Raw genomic sequence first — 26,879 nt, 5'->3', positions numbered from 1 at the left:
CAACACTACATATTTAAGTGCAATTAATACTCAGGTATCAACTAGATTCTTCAGGTTGATTTAGCAGGCCCGCTGCTTTCATTATAACAACACATCTCAAGTTCTGGGGTAAAGTTTCCAAAAGCATCTAAGTGGGTTAGGAGCTAATTTCCAAAAGTGACTTAGGTGCATAAGTGCCATTGACTTTCAATGAGAATTTGGCTCCTAAGTATCTAAGTCACTTCTGAAAATGGTAGTCGGGCGCTTTTGGAAATATTACCCCGGCCCGTATCAGACAGTTGCTTCACAATGTCTAGGATCCAAACCCGAAGAAGGCAAGGGATCTGGAAAACTACTACAAGGCTGAGAGTGTTTATTTTCATTAAGCATAATGTCAATGAGTTCCACGGGTTTCCAGAAAACCCCATTAAGGGCTCTGTTTGCATTAGTAGTATTTACAGGAGGTCTTCAAAGAGATAGATCAAAAAGTCATTCCATTTCTCTTCAGCCAGGACAGTGTCCATTCCCTGGACTTTCCAGTCCCAGATACTTCAGTATTACCCACTGCACACAAGGCAGCAAGTGCCCTACGTTGTTTTACAGATGGCAACAAGACCAGTATGTTCAATTAAATAAAAACGAATGAGTAGAAAACCGAAATGGAGCTGCTAGTATTTTCCACTTTTAAAAAGCAGCTGTGCATGAAAGAGAGAATTCTGCAGCAGGCAGTGAAGGTTTCATTATGGGAAACTGCTATTCAGATGAACAGAAGGCGAGAGAGGGGAAGAAATGAGATGAGGAGAGAAACCCCAACATGCATGCTCCCCATCTCTTCTTCCCTCGACAATGGCATTTTTAAGATCTTTGTGGCATGTCACTTACTGGCATGACCGGAAGAAGGCACCGAGACTGCTTGGATAACTAATGGGTTGCCAAATTCCCTGTTTACCTAGAGACCATGACTGCGTGCAGGACAGTCTCTGAACTTGTACCAGTGTGCAACATGTCTGACAGCACTCCGAGTAAATAAAGCCGATTTGGTTTCCACTTCAAGAGTCTCTTTCCTCTGGATCTCAAAAGTGCTTTACAAACACAAAGCAAGTCTCACAGCCCCACTGCGAAACAGATTGATACTGTCAACCTCATTTTCCACTGTGAGCCTCTGGCAGAATGGGAAATAGACCCCAGGAATCCTGACTGACTGACCTAGGCTTTAAACACAGCCAGCTTTGCAAAAAGCTATTTGTACCCCTTGTAGCTGGACTGAGACCAGGTAGTAAGTGATTAAACGTTAGCCGGCAGGATTGTGAACATCTGTTCTACTTCGCCACGGCTTTCCACAAGGGGGCAGCTCAATCATTTTGACATCGGGAAGCCATCATGTCGGGGACAGCAGTGCATTCATTTACCTAATGCCTCGCATGGGCTTGCCTCTCCCGCAGGAACAAGACAAAGGATACGTGACAATGCCAGAGTTTTCACTCCATTTATCAGCAGGAGGAATTAATGTAGAGGAAGGGAATATACCAGCCGAAGACAACACGATAAGCCATGTGTGATCCCACAGATGGGCACGAATTATTCAACCTGAAGGGAAGCAGGTGCACAAGCTCTCTTCTGTTGCAACAGGCAGCGGTTCCCTCTGAAGCACAATCCCCGCTCTCTAGTCTTTGGTCCCCCTCTTGCGACAGGCTCGCACACTGCTCTGGGATTTGAAAGTGCAGCACAAACACAGAGCAAGTGTGTGTTTGTTTTTCCAGGAGAAAATGCATCTGAGAATAACTCAGCACCACTGAAAGCTGCTGGATCAAGACTCTAGGACTGGTCTAGGTGAACAGTTAGCGCGCAGCAAGCTGGGGTGTGAATCCACGGCGTACTCGGGTGCCGTGCACTAAGTGTCCCTGGGAACCCTGCTACCGTGCACTGCAAGTTCCCTAGTGCACTTTGATCTACTCCACTCTGAAACAGGAACTTTTACTGGGCTGCAGCAGGGTCCACACTGACAGCTAGCGCATGGCACGCTAGTGCTCTTTAGATTCGCACGCTAGCTTGCCACGCACCAACTGTTCATTTAGACAAGCCCTTGGGGGAAGAGGAGGAAAGATGGCCTTGTGGTTAAGGCACAGTCCTGGGAAACAGGAGATTTGGGCTCAAGTCCCAGCTCTGCCACATACTCCCTGTGTGACCTTGGCCTAGTCAGTCACTTAGGGCTGGGTTTTCAGACATGCTGCGTGACCACTGACCACACCTGGAGTGGAGGGTGTTGAGATCCAACCCTTAATCTCCCTGTGCCTCAGTCCCCCAGTCTCTAAAATGCAAATACCTCCCTGCTGGGAAGATAAATACTTTAGTGCAGAGCTCAAACACTGCCGTGATGGAAGCCATAGAGCTGTACACATAGATACTACCTCCCAGCCACAACCCCAGCAAGTATAATTCAAGCCAACCTGGGAGATCACCAAGCTGGGAGAGAAGGTTCCCCATAGACTATTCAGCCCTCAGCCTCTCCCCGAGACGGTCAGCAATTAATACCACATGTGGTGGTGGCTTTTGCCATGTGGATGCTTATTATCTAGAAATAAGGGGGGGGGGGCCACCTCCTCTCACATACACTGCCAACACACTTCACTTGCTAAAAACCTGGAGCCAAAGTCCAGCTGGCATCCTAGAGGAGGATAGCAGCCGCACCTCACTGCCATAGCCATCCCTTTGAACGACCCTGGATTTCCATTTTGGCTGGTAAAAGATTAACTCGTCATGGACCTTCACGGAGAGGGTAGATCTTTATTACCTTGGTTGCAAATTAAATCGAGCATTCTAAGAACTGAACCTTGACAGTGAGTGGGAGAACAGAATGAAGACTTAGAAACAGGTGATCTTGACCTTTTGAGAAGGCAAAGCAAGGCCCAAAAACATCCTCTCGGCTTGTGCTGGTTTTTTCCCATCACTACCCTCAACAGCTCATTCTCCCCCTCCCCTCCCCCCCCCGCTATGAAAGGCCACATGGAGCCTGGGGAGGAATCTGAGAATTATTCTCCCCACCTGGAGCTCTTGTGTGTAATGCTCGTAATATAACTATTGGCAGCACTTTCCTTAAGTCACATGACTCAATTTCACCCTCTCCCTCAACCTATTCCTGAGCTGAAGAATTTTTAATTTTTGATCAAGTACTGCAGTTCTCTGGGAACAGTTCAGTGAGGTTCTTCATGGCTGCATGAGAAAAAGAAAATGATCCTGCAATAGAGATTTGGCCAGATCTATCCAAGGGATTTTTTTTAAGGGGGGGCGAGGAGAGCAGTATTTTAATTCTTCCCTTTCCCTAATTTAAATGAATAAACAACATTTCTGCAGACACACCAGTTTATACTAAGAGCTTGACAGATCTCACAAGCTAAGCAGGGTTGGATTAATTTTTGGATGGGAGTTTGCCAAGCAAAGCCTAAAAGCTGCAGCATTAATGATACAATAGGTGGCACTCTTTCCTATGAGTCAGAACTGACTGAAAGCCAGAGCCCGGTGTTGGAGGGTATGACATTGCAAGATATATAGAACTTCTGTTGTTTGGGGTTTATTAATTTCCTTTTTCAGGGTTTCAGTTGTATGTAGATGTCCAAAAAAAAATATCAAGGTTTTTCAGGGCTCTTTGTATACTGTAATGAGTAATCGCTTCGTAACGTTTCCTCATATGCCTTAACCTATTACTGTTTAAAACAGCACAATGTTAAAGCAGATTAGGGAACTTTCAGTGTGCACCAGCAGCGTCCACATCAGGGGTTCTCAACCAGGGTTACACGTACCCCCGGGGGTACACCAACTCATCTAGATATTGGCCTAGGTTTACAACAGGCTACATAAAAAGCACTAGTTACGTCAGTACAAACTAAAATTTTATACAGACAATGACTTTATATTGCCCTGTATACTATGCACTGAAAAGTCAGTACAATATTTATATTCCAATGGATTTACTTTATAATTCTATGGTAAAAAGGAGAAAGTCAGCAATTTTTCAATAACAGTGAGGCTGGGACATTTTTGTATTTTTATGTCTGATTTTGTAAGCAAGTCGTTTTGAAGTGAGGTGAAACTTGGGGGTTTGCAAGACAAATCAGACTCCTGAAAGGGGAACAGTCGTCTGAAAAGGTTGAGAGCCGCTGGTCTACATGGAACAATTAATGCGCAACACATTTGTGCGCTTTAGAAACAACACCCCCATAGTCCACATTACTGCTCTGTGCAGACAAGCCCTTAGATACATGTAACCATTTCTGGTGTTTTTCCAGTTTTTATCCAATAAACACATATTCCCCCCCCCCCCTTTTTTTTTGATCGGGGGTATTTTATCAGGGTTTATAACTTAAAACCTCAAATCAGAAGCCTAATGGACATGCCACGTGACCCAGGTCGTCATAATCCATGATCCAAGATCCCGAGAAGGCATTTATGCCAGTGCAGGGAAAGCGAAATTCATTCTCCTAGGCAAGCTCCAAATCAGTCACTCCAACGTCATTCTCTGTTGGACAAAGTATGTGTCACTTCCTAATTCATGGACTTGTGCGGTCCTGAGCTATTGAACGGTTGCTGCCTTTCACTTCGGAGGGGATAGCACTTCAGTACCACGTCATAGAGAACTTCCCTGTGCACATAGCTTACAGAGTTTTTGCATTGCACGGCCACTCCGCAAAAGGCAAGATTATTCTTCAGCACAAAGGCAGTTAAACATTACGTTCTAGTAGAAGTTACCAAACCAAATACCCACAGATTTATAAAAAACTCCATCAGCACCACATTGGTCTGTTATGCCCCAGTATGCCGATTGCTCTGAAGTACAAGTAGGTCCATTTGAGCTAAAAGGAACCCCCCCCATCTATCTTCATCCTGCCAGAAGGATGTCCCATCTTTACCTATCTCCAGTCATGACAAGTCCACTTCCACATCTGGCCAGTTGTTCTACTGCCTCGACTGTTATGAGACTTTATATAGATGAAGTAGTTCAAGAAGATTGTTTCTTGCCTAGCTGCATTTGCTAGCTAACCCAACATTTGCTTTGCCTCTCTACAGTCCTCAGTGGCTGGAGAGAGGGCAGCATTGTTCCTCTCCCCAAAATTCAGCAACGACTTAAAACTCTTGGACCCTTCAACACATACTCCAGGACAAACGACTAGATCAAGCCAGGCCTTGTTCTATCGGCAGATGACATTGTTAAACAGATTGATGGTGATTAAGTTATTTTCCCTTCTCTTTTGCAGCCTGTTAAATTTGCATTGATATTCTTCATGGACCAGATTCCAGCTTTCATCTAACATGATTAATGCTGCTTTAAATACACAGAAAGAACCAGCTGCTTCTGGCTTCTTCCCTTTTACTGAACAGTCTCTGAAGAAAAAAGCCCCTTTGTTAGCACATCTCAGGAGTCTCTATAGACTTTATGAGGAGCCTTTTATTTCTAAAGGTTAGAGAGAGAAGGTTTCTATAAACCAGCATATTGCATTTTTTCTCTCGTATGGATCCAAATTTCCTATACGCCTAGAGTTGCACATTCAGACCAATACTGTTCTATTATCTGTAACTCTCAGTCCTCTGAGAAACATTCGGAGACGATTCTGATCATGGCTCCAGGGTGGTTCTGTATATAACACACATGTCCTGTCAGGGAGGTTCTCTTGCATTTAAGGTTTTGATTCCGCCTGATGTGGACTTTGCCTCTTTCGAGAATCCGAGGACATGCAGTTTGTATCGAGCCGAAAGAGGGACTTGGGCTGAAATCCACGTCGGGCTCTAGGCCTGGGACTCCCTCTAAAAATATGGGAGTAATAAGGCTGCTGTGAAGCAACATCTCTTTCCGCTATGATAGAGAAAAGCCTTGAGGCTTATTTCGCAGGCTGAATGTGCGGCATACCCCAAGCCACTGCAAGTAACAGGTGGGTTTATTAAATGAATGGCAGGGGGCACTGCTTGTTAGTCTCTGCTATAAAATTCAAATACAAAGCCAGAAGGGTTCGATGACGATTTATTTTATGCCTTGCAGGAGGTCTGGATTTGACTCATTTCTCTGCCTTTTGCTTCCCAGGCATACAGGGACTAGGCGTACTTACGGGGAAGTGCATGTACTATTGTGGAGGGCATCTGGGACTGACAGGGGCTGGGAGTACTGTGGGCACACTGGCTATGTCTTCACTGCAGAGTTAAGTCGAGTTACTCCTCTCGAGGTAGCCTAGCGCCGGCAAGGGCAGGCACGCAGACAATAATACTCGAGCGGCTTTGTCCACATTGATGCTACATGTGTCGCTAGACTTCTGGGGGCATCTCCCATGCGTCTTAGCACTGCAGTGAAAGCTGAGCTGCTCTAGGATTCTTGCCCAGTGACGTATGGGAGCACTTGCTTGTCCTTTCTGGGCATCTGGGGGGAATTGTGGGAAGGCACTGCGCCACCACTCAGCTGGAACTAGCTTGAGCCCACACTGCAGCAGGGTTGTGTTGGCAGCTGATGAGTTGTGCGCATTCGAGCTGTAGTTCATACTCCCTGACGGACCAGCCAATCTGAGTTAAAAGCACGGCCGCACTCAAGTGAAGGGTGTGAACAGGACTGCGGCTACAACTCAAGTTAACTCGACAGTGAAGTCATATCTGAAGACAAGCGGAGTGCGTCCAGATCCTAGGATAGGTGCAACAGAGTGACTCACCCCACAGCAAAAAGCGATCCCTCTGGCTAGGAGCACGCAATTGAAAAGAGAGACTTTGCAGAGTCAGATGGTGTAACGGGAGGAGAGGAGAATGGGTTGGGACAAGAGAGAATATGACACATCCTCACAGATTTACAGCTATCAACAGGCCATTAGCAATAGAATCATAGAATATCAGGGTTGGAAGGGACCATCTAGTCCAACCCCCTGCTCAAAGCAGGACCAATCCCCAGAGAGATTTTTGCCCCAGCTCCCTAAATGGCCCCCTCAAGGATTGAACTCACAACCCCAAGTTTAGCAGGCCAATGCTCAAACCACTGAGCTATCCCTCCCCCCTGGGACTTCTAAATAGTCCCAGTTTAGAAGACCACAAGGAGGCAGTGCAAAGAAAATGAAGTGAAATGAACCCCAGGTCATTGGTAATCTCCACTGGGTTCATACCTCTCAGTAACAGGGCAGAAATATTCACACCATCACACCTGAAAGAACAAGGGGTTTTTTTTTTTTGTCTGCTGTGCAAACTCTTACTCTTCTGACTGATGAAGGCAGGGGGCCAGGGATGGTAGAGGAGGCGAGGTGTGCATTAGGGTTGAGACTGATAGGGGCTCCCCAGGAGAGGGTCAGGTTTGGGGATGGAGCCCTTTTGGTGCTCCAAGGCAGGGTTAGTTTTGAGGGCAGATTTTGCACCTGAAGAAGACGTAATGTTAATGGGGTGCGGGCCAGGGATGGGGGCAGGGGCTCCGGAACAGGGGGACCAGGGGCCCACCACTTTTAAAAAGAGGGAGGGCTATGCCCTTCCACTTTTTACCGGCCATAAGGGCAAGCAACGGGGGAAAGAGGGCAGAGAGGAGCAAGCGGGGGCAGGGGTGGCGCAGGGCAGGGCCACAGGGGAAGGGGTAGCGTGAGGGCAGGGGGATGGGGTGGCACGAGGGCTTGGGGGGGGGGAGGGAAGGTGCTGTGCAGGGGTGCGGGCCCATGGTTTGGGTGCTGGAGGGGGCACTTTTAGAGATCTTCTGTCGCTCCTGGATGTGGGGTAGAGATTTCCGGCTAGCTCTGGAGTGTGGAATCCTGGGCAGACTACACTGGCTCTTGAGGCTGGATCATGGGCCCAGGCCACACTTGAGGCTGGGACTAGAACTGGTTGTAATATCTCCCCAAATCATTAACGTTTTGTTTTCTTAGTCCTCAAACAGGATTTTTTTGATTTTCAAAATACTTGGCAATATTTTTATTAATATTTCTGAAATGGAAATATTGCTTAGGAAAAGAATTCCATCACATGACTAAGCTGCCCAGTCAAAATTTGCAATATACCTCTCTCTCTCTCTCTCCCCCAAGAAAGCAAGGAGGAAAAGGGGGTGGGGGAAATCTGAAGATGGCAACTCAACACAACAAAAGAATAAGGTACGATGACCAACGACTGAGCAGAGGAAAAAGAGAAAGGTGCAACGACAGAACACACAAAAGAAAGGTGCATCAACTCCTAACCAATGAAAGCAGAAATGTGCGATGGCCCACAACAGCACACACAAGAAAAGGAAGGCATAGGATGGCTGACTGAACAAAGGCCAAAAAAAAAAAAAAAAGCTACAAAAAAAAAAAAAGGAGAAGAAAAAAAAAGAACACACACAAAAGAAAGAGAGCACTCGAGATTAACAATCACAATAAAAAAAAAAATCACAAAGGAAGACAAGACAGACACAAGAGCCAAAGACGGAACATGAAGGTGTCCAAAAACAATGAGAATGGAAAAGGAATGAAAACAAGCAATTTCTTTACATTCCTAACTAAGGCTGAGAGTCTTTCACGGAGGTCACGCCTCCTCCAGCAGCAGCAGTGGGGCCCTGCCCTGCCCCACAGCAGCATCCGCGGGAACGCCCCGCCAGAGCACCTGCAGCACCCTGGAGCTCCCCAGAGCACCTAAGATTTCGTCAGGGGTATTTATAGTACAAGTCATGGACAGGTCTTTATTTAATGTATACAGTCAGCTGAGCAGTCCCAGCTCTGGCCGGCTGCAGCAGGCTTGATTTACGTTTGCAATGAGGATTTTGAGTACGACTGCTTCCACTTCCCTCATTCAGTAACGTTAGGCAACACACCGTTTGGAAATACAAATAAAGTCTGCCTAAGCCCTTTGGCAGATGAACATCCCAATCCCTGGTGAACAATGGGTCCAAAGCACAAAACCGCCACTCGTTCCACAATCCAACCAAATTAGCAGCCTGAACAGAAATAATGGGATTTTGCATAAAAGGACTCAGATATATTGGCACAGCTCTGGGGAAGTCCAAAAACCGGCAAGTGTTACTGCAAGTGAAGACGGAGATCTATTGGAAGAGCTGTGTGGAAGCCCAGGAGAGTGGACTACAAAGGAGACTGGAGGTGAGGATTGAGGAGCATCATTACTGCTCCCAATTGAAGAGAAGTTTGCTATAGCAGGTTATATAATTTTCCTCTGTCTCCTAAAGCAGGATGCCTGGCAGATGAATGTCCATGAAAGCAGGAGTGATAGCACTGAACTCCTTCAGGAGACAGGAGAGATGGAAGACTCCCTCATCCAAATTCATTATTTAGGATAGCGAGATTACTGTGTGCCTCTTAACTCTCCTGGGGGGAAAAGAACCAGCACTAGAAACATACGTCTCTCCAACTCAATTAGATGGTGGCTCTGTGCAAAACGGGCTGGAAAGGAACAGCAGTGACAACTAAAGGCTCAGCTAAAACTGCAGGGCTCTTTTTCTTTTTAAAGCAAGAAACAACCCGCAGAAGCAAGTCTCAGAGCCAGGTCAATTGACTCAGCACTAAACAAAGCTGCATAGTCAGCCCGCTCGGGCTGCAGCTTGGGCTCTGAAAACCAGGGAGGCGGTTGGGTCTCCGAGCCCGAGGGGAATGTCTACACAACAATGGGTAGCACCGCAGTGTGAGCTCCAGGAGGTCGAGGTGGCAGACGAGGGCTCTGAGACTCGTGGCCACGGGTTTTTTTATTGTGTTTTTTGGCAGTGTAGACATACCCTTAAAGCAGCGTTTCCCAAGCTGAGTTCCGCGGAACACTGGTGTTCCACACGATGTGAATAGGTGTTCCGTGAAAGAATCGTCATTTTAAAAAAGGGTCTTTACATTTTTTTTTTTATTTTAAATTTGGCAGAACACAAAAACACCAATCCCATTAGAACATAAGAAGGACCTTTGGTCTGACCCGGTACGGCCTATCTAGCCCAGTATCCTGTCTACCGACAGTGGCTAATGCCAGGTGCCCCAGAGGGAGTGAACCTAACAGGCAATGATCAAGTGATCTCTCTCCTGCCATCCATCTCCACCCTCTGACAGACAGAGGCTAGGGACACCATTCCTTACCCGTCCTGGCTAATAGTCATTAATGGACTTAACCACCATGAATTTATCCAGTTCTCTTTTAAACTCTGTTATAGTCCTAGCCTTCACAACCTCCTCAGGTAAGGAGTTCCACAATTCGTATTTCAAATCCAAATTCGTATTTCCGCTTATAAAAATAGATTTTCCTAGTAAAAATCTAATTTGTTTGGTGTTTGTGTATATATAAAAACATTTTTTTTTTAAGTAGAACACTGTTTTTAATTTTGACTCTTGCACTTGATTTTTGTACTACTTTATATGTGCTTTCTGGTTAGAAATTGTTAGTTCGAGTTATTTTAAATGTGTATTTTTGCTTTGTTTTATAAAATAAAATATATTTGAGCATAAATAACGCAATTTTTTATTTGAAAACCAAACGACTACAAAATAATATTATACGTGTTCCGTAATAGGCTAAAAAGTGTTCGGTGGCCAAAAAAGTTTGGGAAACGCTGCCTTAAAGGGAAAGATATGCCCTCTCCCATTCCTTTCTTGCTGAAAGCTGGAAATGTCTCCACTGGCTGTTGCGAGTAGTCTGTGTTACTCTGACCCTGCTTTGCAATCTCCTTTAAGTTAATACAGCCGGGCCTGAGGAGAAGGACTAGGCCAGCATTTACACTCCAGTTTTATTCCCCAACTCATGTATCTGCCTACTGATCTATACCTTATCTACACATTTTAGACTTTCTTCTTCCCTTTAAAAGTTTCCCACAGGTGCTGCTCCACCAATAAGAGCCCGAGTGCGGATAGCATGCTAGGGTTTTCTGCCTTGCCACGCAGACCTGCCCTGAGCTGGCAGCAATGGTGCCATAGAATATGGCTTCAGGATGACTCGTGTGAGCAAGGCCTTAGCAGCGAGCAGCCCGGAGGGTAGAATGCTCATGTTTAAACAGATTTGTTGTCACCCCGCAGCACTGCCTGCTCCTCAGGGGAGCAAATTTTCCGAACAGCAGGCTAGCGAGACTGACGGAAGCAAGCCGAGAGGCTCCTCCTAGGCAAGCTGCTTAACGTTTTGCACATTTCTGAAGCAGAAAAGACTACAGAGGGACTCCCCCATCCAGGTCCCCAGTGCAACAGAGCGACGCCCACACCCGCGAGCTGCTCGCTAAGACCGCCCTTCAGTCTCTTCGGTTAATTAATCTGAAGTTGCCAGCTCCTCCACCCCCGCCTGGCAGGGCCGCAGGAGAGGAAAGCAGGACGCAGGTCCCACTGACAGCTGATACATTCAATTCTGACTAAACCTGGGGGAAAGGCACCCAGATTAGGAAAAGCCGTCAGAATTTCAGCCATGTCAAATCAAACTCCTCCGCACTGGAGACGCGCTGATGAGGGCTTGGAGGAAATTAGAGGCAGCTAAATGATATTATTAAACGAAGGGCAGAGGGAAAAAGCTGGAAGATCGACGCTTCTCCCCCACCGAGATGCACACAGCTTTCCTATTCATCTCTGACATTAATCATTAACACTCCCAAGGAAAGCAGCGGCTGCTGGGGGCGAGGAGCGCTGCACTACGAAACGGTTCAATGGCTGAACATCTCTACGGCAAACATCAGAGTCACTCAGGTGCTCGTTTATTGGGCATTAGAGCATCACTTTAGCAACTCCTAGCCTTCAGGTGTGCGCACTGGAGAGACGTATGCTCTTTAAAACCCTTCCCTGATTCAGTTTTCCTGTGCTCAAACACCACTCCAAAAATATGCCATGTGTTTAAAATGACCTGACTATGGCTATTGGAAAGTCTGGGCTTGTGTCACGGCTAGAATCACTATGACAGAGCAGCGTCTCCAAGCGAACCTGGCGTTCTACTTCCTACCAGCTCAGGAAGGCATGGTGCAGCACAAAAGAACATATGAACAGCCGTACTGGGTCAGACCAAAGGTCCATCTAGCCCAGTATCCTGTCTTCCGACAGTGGCCACTGCCAGGTGCCCCAGAGGCAATGACCAGAACAGGTAATGATCTAGTGAACCATCTTCTGTCGCCCATTCCCAGCTTCTGGCAAACAGAGGCTAGGGACACCATTCCTGCCCACCCTGGCTGATAGCCATCGATGGACCTATCCTCCATAACGGAGGACATCTGCCCAGCAAGAATCTCTCTGAAGGCCCAATCCTGCAAGCTGCAGAGTATTCGGAGCCCAAATGCCCACACTGCTATTTTACAGCCCTGTAGCCAAGCCGCATGAGCCAGAGTCAGCCGACACGGGCCAGTCGCTGGAATTAAGTTGCAGTGTAGAGATACCTCCAAACAGCCAAATACTATTGGCTCACTGTCCTCTTTTATCAACTCCTCAGCTCTGTCTGCCTGCCTACTGGAGCAGTAGTGGAAAGCAGAGAGTGGGCATCGCTGACAAAAACTTTTCAACTGCAGCCAACAGAAAAGGCCAACAGCAGTAAGAATTTCTTCTGTTTTCCAGACCAATTTAAACTAACCCATCCGCCTATCTCCAATCACTGTAAAGCTTCACACACCATTCCGAGATCAAGAATAATATTTCGGAGAGGCAAGAGTGTGCATAAAGCTTTAAACGTCAGGATCAGACACACCCATGTAGCTTACCTGGCACTTTCAAAAGTTGCAGATGCTGACTTCCCAATAGCCCCAAATCCAACTCCAACAGCTAGACCCTCTGAAAGAGAGAGAGAGAGAGAGAGAAACACAAGTTAAAAACTCAGATCAGTCAAGGAGCTAGATGGACCAAGCCTCTGCCAGACTAGGTAATCACAACGGTCCCTTCTGGCCTATAATCTATGAATGTGCTGAAATCAAGACCAGGGATGTGGGTTGATCTTCCAATTTCTTCGAATGGCTGTTAAACCCATGTCATTTATTTTCCTTTGTATAACGAGATGAGGTGCTCAGATACTGTGGCGCTGTGCACCACAGAAATGCCAAATCAATCAGGCAGGCTCTCAGTGGAGAATTAAGAGGCTTTGCCACCAGCACATTCCCTCCTCCTCGTAAATACAGTCAGACAAATGCCACACATGCTCACACACAGGCCCCGTCCCGTATTCTACACTCAGAGTCCAAAATATTACAGATTACAACAGCTAAAAGAGCGCTGGGCAGTTTCTGTAGAGCCATGTTGTATTTTTCATCATCAGGAGAACTCACACGCTCGCTCTCTCACACACACGGAACAAAGCTCCATGGCACAACCTGGGCAAAAACATGCTACTGTTGCGGAGCACATCTCTTTATGAGTTACCGATGGCTCATAGAGACTTGTTTCCTTAAGTAGTGGGACAGAAATCTGCGGTAAGCTAACGTCATTTACCTCGCTCCATCCTAACATGTTGCGTCTACAATACAGCAACAGAGAGATGAGAGACATTCACAATGTGGTTGATTGGTAGCTTACTGAAACACACGAATTCTCAACTCTCTGCTAGGCACTCCTCTAGCAGGTGCATTTTCTTTCCTACAGGAGTCACAAAGCTGTCTAATTACAGTGGCCACACAGTCTAATAGGATGGTGGTTAGACCTTCAGGCAGGTGCAGGAGGCCTGCAATTTGACATCATTATGTACCTTTGGTTCCAGCCCCAGAAGTGATGTTTGCAGCAACTCCTGGATAATTAGCCTATTCTTCTCAGTTCACTTCCTGCCTTTTCGATTTTCTTCACAAACTCTCCCCAACCGCTCCCTCCCAAGCAATTCTTTTTCTTCTTTCAAAACAAAAATTATTCTCTACAGTTTCAGAGCAATGTAACTTTGTTTCTTTACAATTCACTTTTTTTTTTAAACCGTCTGCCATTGCTTCTCTCCAAGCGAGAGAGCGCAAAAATAAAATTGGACTTGCTTGTATAATTTGACGCTGGAGTAAAAGAGGGTTTTTCACAACCTCTGACAAGGACAAAATGGCTGACTTCTACTGGGCAGGCACCTTGATGCAACATCCAAGATGGCGGAACTTTGATTAAGCTCCCAATAGTCTGGACACTTCTCTGAAACTTAACTGAACTTTGAGTGTCTGAAAACTGCAGCTCAAAGTCTAAGAGGAGCAGGGTCTTTTCATGACGATGGTGGTCTTTCACCTTTCCAGTCAGCTGGAAAAACATAACTGCTCGTTTCATAGATTTGGGCGTTTCCGTTTCACCCTCTCCGCACTCCAAGCTGAAAATGCAGAAGTTGAAACAGAGGTCTTGGGACCTCTAAAACTTTGGTTTGAATTTTGAGCAAAGATATAGGATAAGGCCAGAGAACCCCAAATCAGCCAGCTCATCCTAACCATAAGGCTACAGAGTTATAAATCTTTAAGTGTCCACTGATGAATAATACTGTTGTATGGTAATTCCACTGAGTAAAACGGAGTTACTGCAACCTGAGTTCCAACACTAATGTGATGGGCACATTACAATGCCAAAGCCAGCTAGATCATACCCTTGTGCGAATGCCAATAGAGCCTCCACAAGGTGTTTAAGAATATCCCCCCTGGAATAGATGCAGACAACGTGAGATGTGAACAGAGAGCTGACAGAATGCTGCTACTTCCAAATAGTTTGCACCTGCAGATGATAAAGGGCTTAGCAGCTACATCCCTGTTTCACATTCACACAGCAGGGTGGGTGGTTCAGCAAAACCGTTTAGGGTTTTCCACTTTAAAAACAATGAATGGCTCGGAGCGGTGTCCTTGAATGAAGCCATTGAGATGGTTTGGATGGCTGCAAGTCTGGTGCTACCTTTCTGAGCTGTGACAGGAACAGAAGTGGATCTCCCAGAGGGCAGAACTCAAGTAGCCAAAGCGCTGACGTGATTACATTATGGAAAGAGCCTAGACACCGGGTAAGAAAAGAGCAATAATTACCACGCTCTGAAGTGGGAGTCAAAAGGAGTGAAAGAAACTTGCTGGTGAAATTAATGAAAGAGAAGCACAAATTGCACATGCACTGGAACACAAATAATGGGGAATTAAGATCAACAGATGGCGCGTGGGGAACGGCTTGCTGGGTGGAGAAGCCGCAGAGTGAGGATGGAAGCTGTACTGTGGACCAGGTGCTCTACCAAAGTGTAAAATTAGGAAGGTAATGAAGAACAGAAATTGGCAGTGGCCACAGGCTCATTACACTCACAACTGGGAGAAGAGAGAATCTGAAAGTCTCTCAATTAATCACTGTCCAGATTCATAACTACCCTCCCTCCCCCAACACACACACTGTCCGAGCCCTGAATAGTTCCACCCCACATTCTTCCTAATTCCTGCCTGTCCGTCCTGGATGCAAATAGAATGGATATAATGACATGCGCGTGCACCCAAATACATGTGGCGTGCACATACACAGAGCCGAGAATTTATTTGCAATATTGAAAAAGCGACCACGGAACAAAACATCACCACTTTTCTTCGGCCTCTTCTGTAGCTGATGTCAAAGCACCTTAAGCATATTCATTTATGCAACCCCCATGTGAAGCAGTTAAATACGATCATCCCCACTTTACAGATGAGCAAACAGGCACAAAGGAAGGTTAAGTGAAAAAATAACGTGCTATCAACCTCACCATGTTCAGAGTTCAATGCAAAACCAGCATTCTTCCTTCTCTAGAATGTTTCACAAAACCAAGCTACTTCTTCCACAGGCTGGGAAGGAAGGGAGAGAAAAAGATGGCTGTTTCTATTTTCACTGCTGAGGAGGTGCTCAGATACCATTGTCTTGGAGGCCAAACAAACACAGGACTTAGATACGAGGGCAGAAGGATACAGGGAAGCACAGAAACATCATTACAATTTAAGACCCAGGCAAATAAGCAATCCCAGTTTTCTGGTGTGGAGGACACCCCTCCCTCGCCGGGTTTCAGAGCTCAGGCTCCAACCAGAGCCCAAATGCCTAGACTGATATTTTTAGCCCCATAGTGTAAGCCCAAGTCAACTGACCCGGGCTCCGAGACTCTCTGTTGCTAGTTTTTTGCTGTGTAGCCACACCCTGAGAATACTGAAGCAGGTTAGGGGGCAACTTCTATGCAATCACATGAAAATGTTGTCTGGTGTATTAGTCTCTAGATTACAGAGAAGTTGATTCTACTGCCTTAGACAGCTCACATGAGGCGTGTTTACAGGCCATTGCAATACAAATCTATTAGAAGCGCTATAGAACATATGAGCCTTTGAGATGCAAGGTGGGGGAGGTAGTTGTGACGGAGCGGGGCGGATTTGACCTGGGAATGTTGCAGGGGAGTTACACTGGGGATGGGGGACTTCCCTTGAAGGAAGCTACCTGAGCTGTAACCTGAGCCAGGAGGGGGGTTGGGAGAAGTGACACCTCCTGGCCCGGAGACTGAACAAAGGAGAGGAGGAGCAGAGGGGAGGGGGGAGAGAGCTGCTGGAGGAGGGTTTTTTTTCCAGTCTTGGGCTGGGTGGTGCAACGCAGGGAACCCCAAGCTGGGGTCTAAGCTCCCTAAACCCCCCAGAAGGACTTGATTGAGGGGTTCTGGTTGTACCTACACGCTCTGCTTGGGACTGTGTTCCTGTCATCTAATAAACCTTCTGTTTTACTGGCTGGCTGAGAGTCACGGTGAATACCAGGAAGAGGGGGGCAGGGCCCTGACTCCCCCACACTCCGTGACAGTAGTATCTTTTACTGGACCCACTTCTGCTGGTGAAAGTGACAAGATCTCTGTAGTTCGAAAGCTTCTCTTTCACCAACAGAAGTGGGTCCAATAAAAGGTATTACCTCCCCCACCGTGTGTGTCTCACATCCTGGGATTAACACAGCTACAAAAACTCTGTAAACAACGCATGAACCTTTCAAAAATTACAACAAGAAGCAGTTAAATACACAAAAATGCAATAATCGGGGTTTAGGAGCAGAGCCTTGCTAAGAGTTTGAAAGGATTTGGAGCTCTTATGAATTGGATCAAGGCCCAGCGACTTTAAAGTCAGCGTCTGTGCCTAAGACCACCAGCAATGTTGCGTTCCTCCCTGGGGCAATGCAGATCACAAAGACCAGACCGAAGCATAAGAGAGCCAGGGATAAAGAATTCACCAACAAGAGGACCCACATGGAAAAGTAAATTTCCAAAGGCGATTAGATACATCGAAAGTCAACGGCCATTAGGAAATACTGCAAAACCTTGTCATCTGACACTTTCCCACCATAACTAGAATGACATTCACAACATCAACTACCACATATCCTTCCCTTCCCTTTCAAAAAAAATTCTACTCTGAGAAGAACTTCCTATAACCTGGTAAAAATTACTGGTATTGGATTACCGGCAACAAGGGCGACTGGGTGATGGAGCCCAAAACTCCATGAAGTCCACTAGGGACTTTGTTATTGCCAATCTATTGTACGTGGTAGTCATTCAGGTGCTTCAGCGACATTGGCAGAACTAAACCCTACATTAAAATAACTAGGGTTTCACTTAATCCCAGTCCAACTGGAGCAGTACAGATCCAGTTTCAACAAACCCAAACTGGAGGCGAATTTAATGCTGGTAGAAAAACGGTGACCATATCAGCTTCGCTGGAACGGCCCCATCAATACTCCTCCCCATGAGGAACAGAGTGGAGGGTCAAGAGGTTACTTCAGTCTCTAGAGCTCATTCAGAATTTGGACTCTCTTCTAAGGCTTTTGTGATACAGTCAGCTGTCCACGGGGACCTTTTCACACTCAGCAATGAACATTCAGCATCATCTTTATTGGAAAGTTGGGAAATGCAGTGATCACAAATGCAGGAGAGAAGTGGGAGAAGCCTTCTAAATGCGTGTGTGCGTGTGCGTGTGTGTTTTCAGTCTAAATCTCAGATTTTCCTCTGCCACTGGAGAATTCTCCTAGGTAGCTGGAAAAACTGGACATACCATAGGAATGAAAAAAATACTCCAAGTGTGTCATTCAGAGCTAAATAGCATCCCAGTTTAGTTGAGCACTCCATATCTATAAGTTATTCCTTGGTAGCTGGAGTCTCTTCGTATTTTTAACATGGACTGTTTTCGTACGCACGCTCTTTGCCTGCGACGGCGCAGTGGTGGCTCATGTTTCCCTTCAGATGTCATAAGTTACATGGTTTGCGTTTTTCTGAAGTACCTGGAGTAAAGGTGCGTGATCACTCCTACACAAAATACCAGTCTGATGCAGAGGTGCTTACTGCTCACAACTCCGCTGACATCAGTGGGTGCTTCACCTAGGCCACCTAAGGGAGCACAAGGCACTGCCACAAAAACACATGGGTTTCAAAGCTCCCCAGGCAAAAAACAACCAAGCCTTCAAAATCCTTGACAATGTTTGGCTGCTGGTGTGCTGAGAGCATTACCTGTCATGCTGACCAGCATTGTCTCCTCCTTATTTCTTGTACCCTCTCCTGTCTGTATCTACCTAGTGTGTTTTGTGGAAGCTCTGTGAAGCAGGTACTGCCATTTTTGTTCTGTGTTTGTACAGCACCTAGCGCAATAGGATCCTGGCCCATGACAGAGGTTCCCAGACGCTCTAATGATACAAATAATAAAAAGCACCATAAACATGGCTTAGCCATGATATTTGCTTGCACCGCGCTGTTTCTGTATGTTTATCAGCTCGAGAGAAAATCCTGAAAAACTCAGTTTAAGAACCTGTGTTTGTGAACAATTTTCCTCCCGCAATTCCAACCGAGGCAACTGGCGGATTCTGGCAGGTTCTTAGAACACAATTACTCAACCTTAGGCTGCCTTTCCCATGCTTGGCAGAGCTCTGGAAAGGTTCTGGCAAATGGGAACTAGTGATTGATTCTTTCATTAGCCAGACGAACTGAGCAGGGAAAAAGAAAGGCAATAAGCAAAGTGGAACATTTCCTAAGAGCACAGGATAAAAGCTACTGCAGGTTAATTTGGGCTTCCTTGACGCTGGATCCCTGCATTCTCCAAATGGTTGACATGCTGGATGGAAACCGAGACTGAACAGCCCTCCAGGGGAGGATATGGCCCTGCCTGAGAGATGGCTCCCTGTAAGGTGAAATGGGTGATGTAACATCTCCCTCACCCAAAAGCCTACACTACCTTGATAGGGGCAGAACTACCCCAACCTCCACCATTCTCTCTTTTCCTGCAGGTGAACTGCAGCCGGGCTCAGTGGGAATTTTTCCCCTCAACCTGCACTCAGGAAAGAAGCTTTCCCTTTCTGGTTCCTCTTGCATGTCTATTGACTGGTTTTAGCAACTGGATGCTCCTCTCTCTCTGCAGCAGCCACATTCGGAGCTACGGGACAACACAGCAACCCCGGCAGCACCTGTTCCCCCTTGTGGCGACATGAGGTTACTTCTCCCACAGGAAGTGGTGCCACGTACGTGAGGCTGGCTCCCTTTTCAGCCCAAGAGAGAATCCTGTAGCTTCCCAACATGATTCACTATTCAGAGAATGAGACCACTTCCCTTGAAAAGGCTTTTAGAAGTATAGGGTTGTATAACTTGACTTCTAGCTGTTAAGTTCCTTGGTTAATCTACTTGCTGGAGTGTTACATTAAGGATCTCTGGACCCCAGGACAGCTCAGACACCAAGATGCATCGCTCTTTACCGTAACAGTTCATCGCTATATATTATGCCTTTCATTCCCCAATGCTGGTCTCTACTGTGAAGAGCTGAAAGCCTACAATACTGAGTGGTGAAATTCCATGTGCATTTGCAGGTAGCTACTTCCCCAGAACACCTCCCACTTTACAGTGCTGGGAGTTCACATTTGCAATAAGTTCCAGAGGGTTGGAGGGAGAAAGAGAAAAAAAAAATAATAAGGTGCAATCAGAAATCTCCAACCCTGGAGACAATCCCACGTCTTTAATTATTGTTACTCTTTTGGCCAGAGCAGTTAACCTGCAAGACCCTGAAAAAGGCTATTTCCATTAGGAGGAGAAATTGATGATGGTCAGGCATTTCTTTAATGCAGTCCTGTTTATCTATAAAGAATGTGCAAAAGCCTGTTTCCTGGAACATGGGAAAAATCAAACAGCAGCTTCTTTGCTCACAGTTCTAAACCTCTTTCAGCCAGCCTCGTGCCCAACAGCTCTCTCTCAGCCTCGCTCCCGGTGCTTCTCTGGCTTCCTTGCAGCCTTCTCTGTCTGCTTCTAAGGTGTTTCTGCTGCTTCTGTTTCATTCAGACACACACAGCTGCAATCAAATCAATCCCCTGCTCCTGCACCATCAGACCCCCAGGAACTCGTTGGGCCACATGACCCAGCCACTGCCCAGGCTTACATGCAGTCTAGTCCTTCGGTGGTGATTTTCCTTTGCTATCACTAAACAAAGGGGCATTTAAGCGTTCCCTCATTTTGCCTGAATGGAAGACGGCAATCGCTCGCTACAGCTTCAAGAGGTGGTGTGACTGCTCATAAACCAAAGATGTGCTTGGCATGTCATCATCAACACCAAGGGGAACATAAGTGATTAAATATAAATTATGCCAGGTTTGGCGGCTTTTGATGTGAATTCATTTTCAATTCTTTATGTACTATCCTAGCTTCGTTTCCCAAACATGGCTCCAAGCCCTCCCCTGATGCCAGCTTTCTAATGCATGCTGGATTGCCATTGAGACAACATCTCAGAAACCAAGTTCCTAGACACAGCAAGGAAAAGAAGGCACTGATCTATATCACTGACCCATCTTGTAGGCACCCATGACACGGAGAAACTTTTCGGGGTGTATAATTAAAATAAAAGGAAAATTTACATTGAATGCCAGGATAAAATTCCTAACAGCAAAGGGTCTACTCAACTAGAATAGGTTCCCAAGGGAAGGGGAGCAAACACCATCACTTGGGTGGTTTACGAGCAGACAGGACAAATCTATAGTAGACGTCCTGCAGGAGAACTCCCCCCCCCCCCTCCGATTTGTAGAATTCTATGACATTGGTGCAGTTGGTAGCCTGCACCCCAGGACTGGAAGAGCAGGAGATGCTGCCGTAGAAGCTACATACATGTGCACTGGCAGAGGGGCAGCTTGCACTGGGTCAGCCTACTTGTTGTGCCGCTAAACAGAAAGGACTTCAGGCTCCATGCTGTCAATTTGGCACCTTTCACCAGAGCTACAGGAGAAAAATGAAGCAAAAGACAACCATCTTAGCTGTTGCCAAGAGAGTGCTTATTTAGCCTAAGCAATGGGATTTTGCCTCTCTCTTGGGCTTGCATGGTTTTACACGTCAAGATGTTTTCTCCTTATAACGCAGGGGTAAGCAACCTGCGGCATGCGAGCTCATTTTCAGTGGCACTCACGCTGCCCGGGTCCTGGCCACCAGTCCGGGGGGCTCTGCATTTTAATTTAATTTTAAATGAAGCTTCTTAAACATTTTAAAAACCTTATTTACTTTACATACAACAATAGTTTAGTTGTATATTATAGACTTCTAGAAAGAGACCTTCTAAAAACGTTAACATGTATTACTGGCATACGAAACCTTAAATTAGAGTGAATAAATGAAGAATGCCCTCAGTAATATATATATAAAAATCTCCTTTGGTGCTCCGCACACCTGGCATGAGGCACACACTCCTATGGTAAAGCCCTTATACCAGGCACATTGTAAACCCGAGGTGCAAGAGCTAGTGGTCTGAGCACAAAACTGAGAACCAGGAATCCATGAGTCACAACCCCAGTTCTGACCCTGGACAAGTCTTGGTGTGTCTGCCTCAGTTTCCCCATCTGTCAAATCAGGAGAACAGTACTAACAGTGGAGTTGTGAGGAGTAAGTAATGCTTGTAAAACGTTCTGAAGATTAAAAAGCTCTCTCTAAGGTCTATTATAATATGACTGAAGAATACTACCTCGCATACATTTGGGGATATCCAAGGACTCTGAATGGCTCAGATGTTAAATCAAACCCCTAATTAAGAGGCCCATTCCCTCCCCCACAATCCTAGCTAGCATAATTAATACAGGTATCACATTTAATTATGATAATTTGATGGTATCAACACTGCAATCTCCCTGAGCTTCTTTATTACCGAGCTGCATAGAAGATCTCGCCCTGCAGGAGAAGCAGTGTCAATGGATTCTCTCTCTCTCTCGCACACACGCACGCACCTGTTCCAGCTGGTTTGTTTTTGTAGGGTTGCTTGACAGCACTGATTTGTAAACACGTTTGCAAATGAGAACCTGCTGAGCTTGAATTAATATGCACACTGGATACCATTAACTTTGGATTGAATAGAGACTGGGAGTGGCTGGGTCATTACACAAATTGAATCTATTTCCCCATGTTAAGTATCCTCACACCTCTTGTCAAATGTCTGAAATGGGCCATCTTGATTATCACTACAAAAGTTTTTTTTCTCCTGCTGATAATAGCTCATCTTAATTAATTAGCCTCTTAGAGTTGGTATGGCAACTTCCACCTTTTCACATTCTCTGTATGTATGTATATATTCTTACTATGTTCCATTCTATGCATCTGAAGAAGTGGGCTGTAGCCCACGAAAGCTTATGCTCAAATAAATTTGTTAGTCTCTAAGGTGCCACAAGTACTCCTTTTCTTATCACTCAAATGAGTGGATTTTCCACACCCCTGCGCGATATAGTTATACCGACATAAATCTGTAGTATAGACCAGGGCTCCGTCTCATCACGGGAGGCAGGGAGTCTACGGATTACATTAAAGGAACAGAGTCAGGACTGCAGGATCATTCTGCTAGCTCTGCCACTGACTCACTCTATAAGCCTTGGGTAAGTCACGGAGGGGCTAAAATTTCCAACCCTGTGTGCCTAAAATGGATCACAAGAGGCCTAAATACAGATAGGGGTGCCCAACTGGGCTTCCAGATATGAAAATGAGACCCTAACAATCTCCGTCCCTCCATTTATCTCAGAAAGATGGGCTCAGGTTTGAAATACCTGGACAACAAGGAACCACCGGTTCAAATTCTGGGAACAACCACCTAACTCTTCCTCATTCGGAGACAGAGCGACTGAATTCCATACAGCTTACTAGGTGTTCATCTTTTAGGAGTGTTGTTATAGCCGCCTGGGTCCCAGGATATCAGAGACACAAGATGGGGAGGGACTATCTTTCACCCACAGAAGTGGGTCTAGTAAAAGAGAAACGTTTCTGAGCTACACAGTTTGGAAAAACTAATCTAGACAGAGTAGATATTATATATTCTATATAAAACCCACCCCCATCCACCTATATATATATGGGGCATTCCTTCCTGACCTCCAGAGATGTTTCCCTCTTGCACAGGTGAGGGATTTCCATCCCCCTGTCTGAGGTTGGGTTTGTTTTGGTTTTTGGAGGGGGAGTGGGTGTCTAGCTTTAAACAAAATGTTAAATTGCCACTAACCCTAAGTTCAAATCCTGCACAGAACACTAACTTTATTTGAAAAGGAAGAAACCATCCTCTTGACAATGTCCTATTGGAATGACCTTATTTCTATCATACGTAATGACTGAGGCAGACTTAATTAACCCATTTGCTAGGAGTCAATGCTGCAGAACAGCAGCTTCCAAATGCAGTCTTACTGACCTGCCCCATTCTGACCTCGTGCAGTGCTTCTGCCTGTGAATCAAGGAGCAACTTAGCCATAAAAATGCATCAGCAACATTTTCTGCTGCTTATAATTCAGGTGAACGATGACGGGCTCCACTTTTATTTACTTGACCTTTATCCAGCAATCTGGTTGGCTGACATAACATGCCACCCAGTGCTTAAATGTGTAAACACGGGGCTCAAGCGTGGCACACTGCACACAGCGTGGGCAAGGTCACGCCACACGGAGGATGCCATTTTTCAAAGTTCACTGCTCCACCCCCACCGGCGTGACCTCACAGGCACGGCGCATGCCGTGACAGAAGACATGCTGAGTCCCAGTAACCTACAAATTAAGCTCTGATTCCATCTGCCGTTTGTTATATAGTAAAACCTTGGGATTGCACACCACCCTCCATTCAAGGGTCTCCGAGCAGAAGTCACTGGATAAAATTCTCACCCTGGGTAAGCCAGGAGGTCAGACAAGATGATCATAACGGCCCCTTCTTGGCTCAGAAATCCAGGAATCTAGTATTCTCCATTTGCAGGCAGGGGGACAGAAATACAGATTTTTTAAATGGCTGGCCCAAAGCCACACAGTAAGACAGTGAAAGAGCTGGGAACAGAAGCCAGCCATGGGGGTGGCAGTCCTCTATTCTGATCACTAAACAGATTAAAGGAAGGCATGATGGATGTAAGAGACAGTGACTGTGTCTGGAAGGAGATGCTTTGCTGTCATTTATCTATTAGCTGGGACACTAAAGTCTCAGATGAGGACAATATACAAAAGAATAAAAAAATCAATGAGAGATTTACTGAAGAGAGATTTTTCTTGTGAAGTGAATGGATCAAGGAGAACAGAGACTCTGGCCCAATATCATTTTAAAAAAGCAGTCAAGTGTTTCAGGTATAGAAAAATTGTGAAGGCAGGAGGCTCCACAGAGAACATCTGCCATTAAGAGCATGTACAAAGGGCATTTCCCCATTGCTGTTTACTGAAGGCGATACTAACCCAAATTTCCCTAGGTTTGGATTGGCTGTTTTTAAATTAGTCAAGGAACCTGGCTTTGTTTACATGATGCTGCAAGGTAACGTGCAAGAGAATTATTATAGCCACTTTTGAGAAGGCCAGCCCTGCACTTTCACGGTCTGGATCAGAAACGAGAAGTTAGTTCTTGCTTAAGACCCCTTGTTTCCATGGCAGCAGGAGAATAAGGATCTCCCAAATTATTTTGCTGGCTCTGAAACTAGCCTCCGGCCCATCGCGGCACGCTGACTTTGGGGCCCCGTTTCTTGCCCTAATAGGTCTGTGTTCATTGTAAAACCATTTGGTCAAAATCAGCATTGGATGTGGAGGAAGAGAACCAGTTGGCCACCACAGCCAAGCCAACCTATATGCACAGGGCCACTTAGGGTACATCAAACACAGCCCATGGCTGGATCGACAGAGTTGGCTTGCGCTCCTGCACTCACATTAGCTGTGTACCCATTGCAGATCAGGCTGGAGCTCCAGGTCCGAAGGGGTGGGGGTGGGCTCTGTCCCAAATTGCAGCTTCAAAGCCCTGTCTACACAGCATTTTTAGCAGGGTAGTGAGAGTCCCACGAGCCTGAGTCTGTCGCCCCAGATTGGGAGGCTCCCTGACATGGGCTGCGGAGACGTACCCATAGAAACCCAGGGTTGCAACGTTCGGTTAATTTGCATGAACAAGATGCAAATACCGTGCAAGCTTTAAGTTCAAAGGATAGACTTGAAAGTGGAACAGCCTACCCGTATCCCATCAAAAATGTCTCTTATCTCCTATAAATGTCACTGTAAAGGCCAGGCAAGCTGAAAGATGAGAGTTAAATTAAACGGATTCATATTTTAAATACTATTCATTGCAGCTTACATGGCATAGCACGGATCAGAAAGCTATTTCCAGACAAGTCCCCCTCCAACCCCTATTCATTTAAAAATAATTGCAAACTAACTAAGATTGGAGAATGCGGTGGAAGCCAAGCCAATCAACTTCTATCTTCCAGGTTTTCACAGAAGAGTATCCCTCCTCCAGCAAAGCCACTGCAGTGCAGCCAAGTTTTCTGATTTTCTCCGGTCTCACGGTTAAAGCCCCAGCTTGTGGACACCTGTGATTACCTGAGAATTTAAGGTTTTATTCAACTCAATACCGACTACCTGGGGCTCATCTCGACCTGATATTTCGAGGTAAAAGCTTCCGTGCCTTGTCTCAACTAGGATTTTACATTGGACTGGCTCTCTCTGGCCAACTTATGTGCCCCCTATTACAGCAGCATCTGGGCACCTCACAATCTTTAATGTATTTATCCTCACTTCACGCCTGTGAGGCAGGGCCATGCTATTATCCCCATTGTACAGATGGGGAACCAACACCCAGAGACACTAAGGGCTTGGCTACACTTGCGAGTTACAGCACAATAAAGCAGCCCCGGGCGCACTAGCTCACTCCCCATCCACACTGGCAAGGCACGTAGAGCGCTCTGGCTCTGCAGCTACAGCGCTGCTGGTACTCCACCTCGGCAAGTGGAATAACGTTTGCTGCGCCCCCGCTGGAGCGCCGCAGCGCCAGTGTGGATGAGGTGTTGCTTTACTGTGCTTTGATCGGCCTCTGGAAACGTCCCATAATCCCCTTAAGTCAAGTGGCCACTCTTGTCTTTGTTTTTGAATCGCTGCAGGAATGCGGAAATGCCCTTTGAAAACTCCGTTCCTGACAGCCGTCTGCTTATCTGCTCCGAGACAAAGCAACCATTACTGTGGAATGCTGTGTGAGAGAGAGAGGCAGGCGGGGGGGAGGGAAGGGGAGTCTGCTGCTGTCTGAACTTACAAGACAGCATGCTGACATGCTCTCAGACCCCCAAAACCCCACTCTCTCTCCCCACATATACACACACACAACACACTCCCTGTCACACTCCATCCCACCCCCATTTGAAAAGCATGTTGCAGTCATTTGCATGCTGGGATAGCTGCCCATAATGCGCCGCTCCCAATGCCACTGCAAGTGCCGCAAATGTGGCCACGCCAGTGCGCTGTCAGGGGATAATAGGAGCCTATATGAGAAAAAGACCCAAAAATCGAGACTGTCCCTATACAATCAGGACATCTGGTCACCCTATCGCTCTCCCTGGTGAAGTACTGCTCTGCTAACAGCCGCATGGCCTTCCTCTGGTCTGTATTATTCTTCCCCCTTCCCTGGCCACACCCACCCAGCGTTAGGGTGACCAGATGTCCCGATTTTATAGGGACAGTCCCGATTTTTGGGTCTCTCTCTTATATAGGCTCCTATTACCCCCCACCCCCGTCCCGATTTTTCACACTTGCTGTCTGGTCTCCCTACCCAGCGTGGAGTGAGTTATTAAGAATTGGGTTAATCTGTCTAATTTAGAGCAGCAAATGGCCTCCTTTGCT

At 46.3% G+C, this 26,879-nt stretch overlaps 1 protein-coding gene across 3 annotated transcripts in view; it reads right to left on the bottom strand.

Annotated features, from left to right (window-relative positions):
• Positions 1–26,879, bottom strand: part of SLC39A11 (solute carrier family 39 member 11) — a 256,409-nt gene that overhangs the window by 51,439 nt on the left and 178,091 nt on the right. For all 3 annotated transcript variants that reach the window (XM_026654629.1, XM_026654631.1, XM_026654630.2), the window contains exon 7: positions 12,593–12,662. In XM_026654629.1, coding sequence (XP_026510414.1) covers positions 12,593–12,662 — 70 coding nt within the window. The remainder of the gene's footprint in view (positions 1–12,592; positions 12,663–26,879) is intronic.

The sequence above is a fragment of the Terrapene carolina genome, unplaced genomic scaffold, assembly GCF_002925995.2.
Source record: "Terrapene carolina triunguis isolate 2854851 unplaced genomic scaffold, T_m_triunguis-2.0 Scaffold192, whole genome shotgun sequence".
In the NCBI taxonomy this organism is placed as follows: Eukaryota; Metazoa; Chordata; order Testudines; family Emydidae; genus Terrapene; species Terrapene triunguis.
Note: the sequence above shows the minus strand (reverse complement) of the source record. Positions and strands in the feature narration are given on the sequence as shown.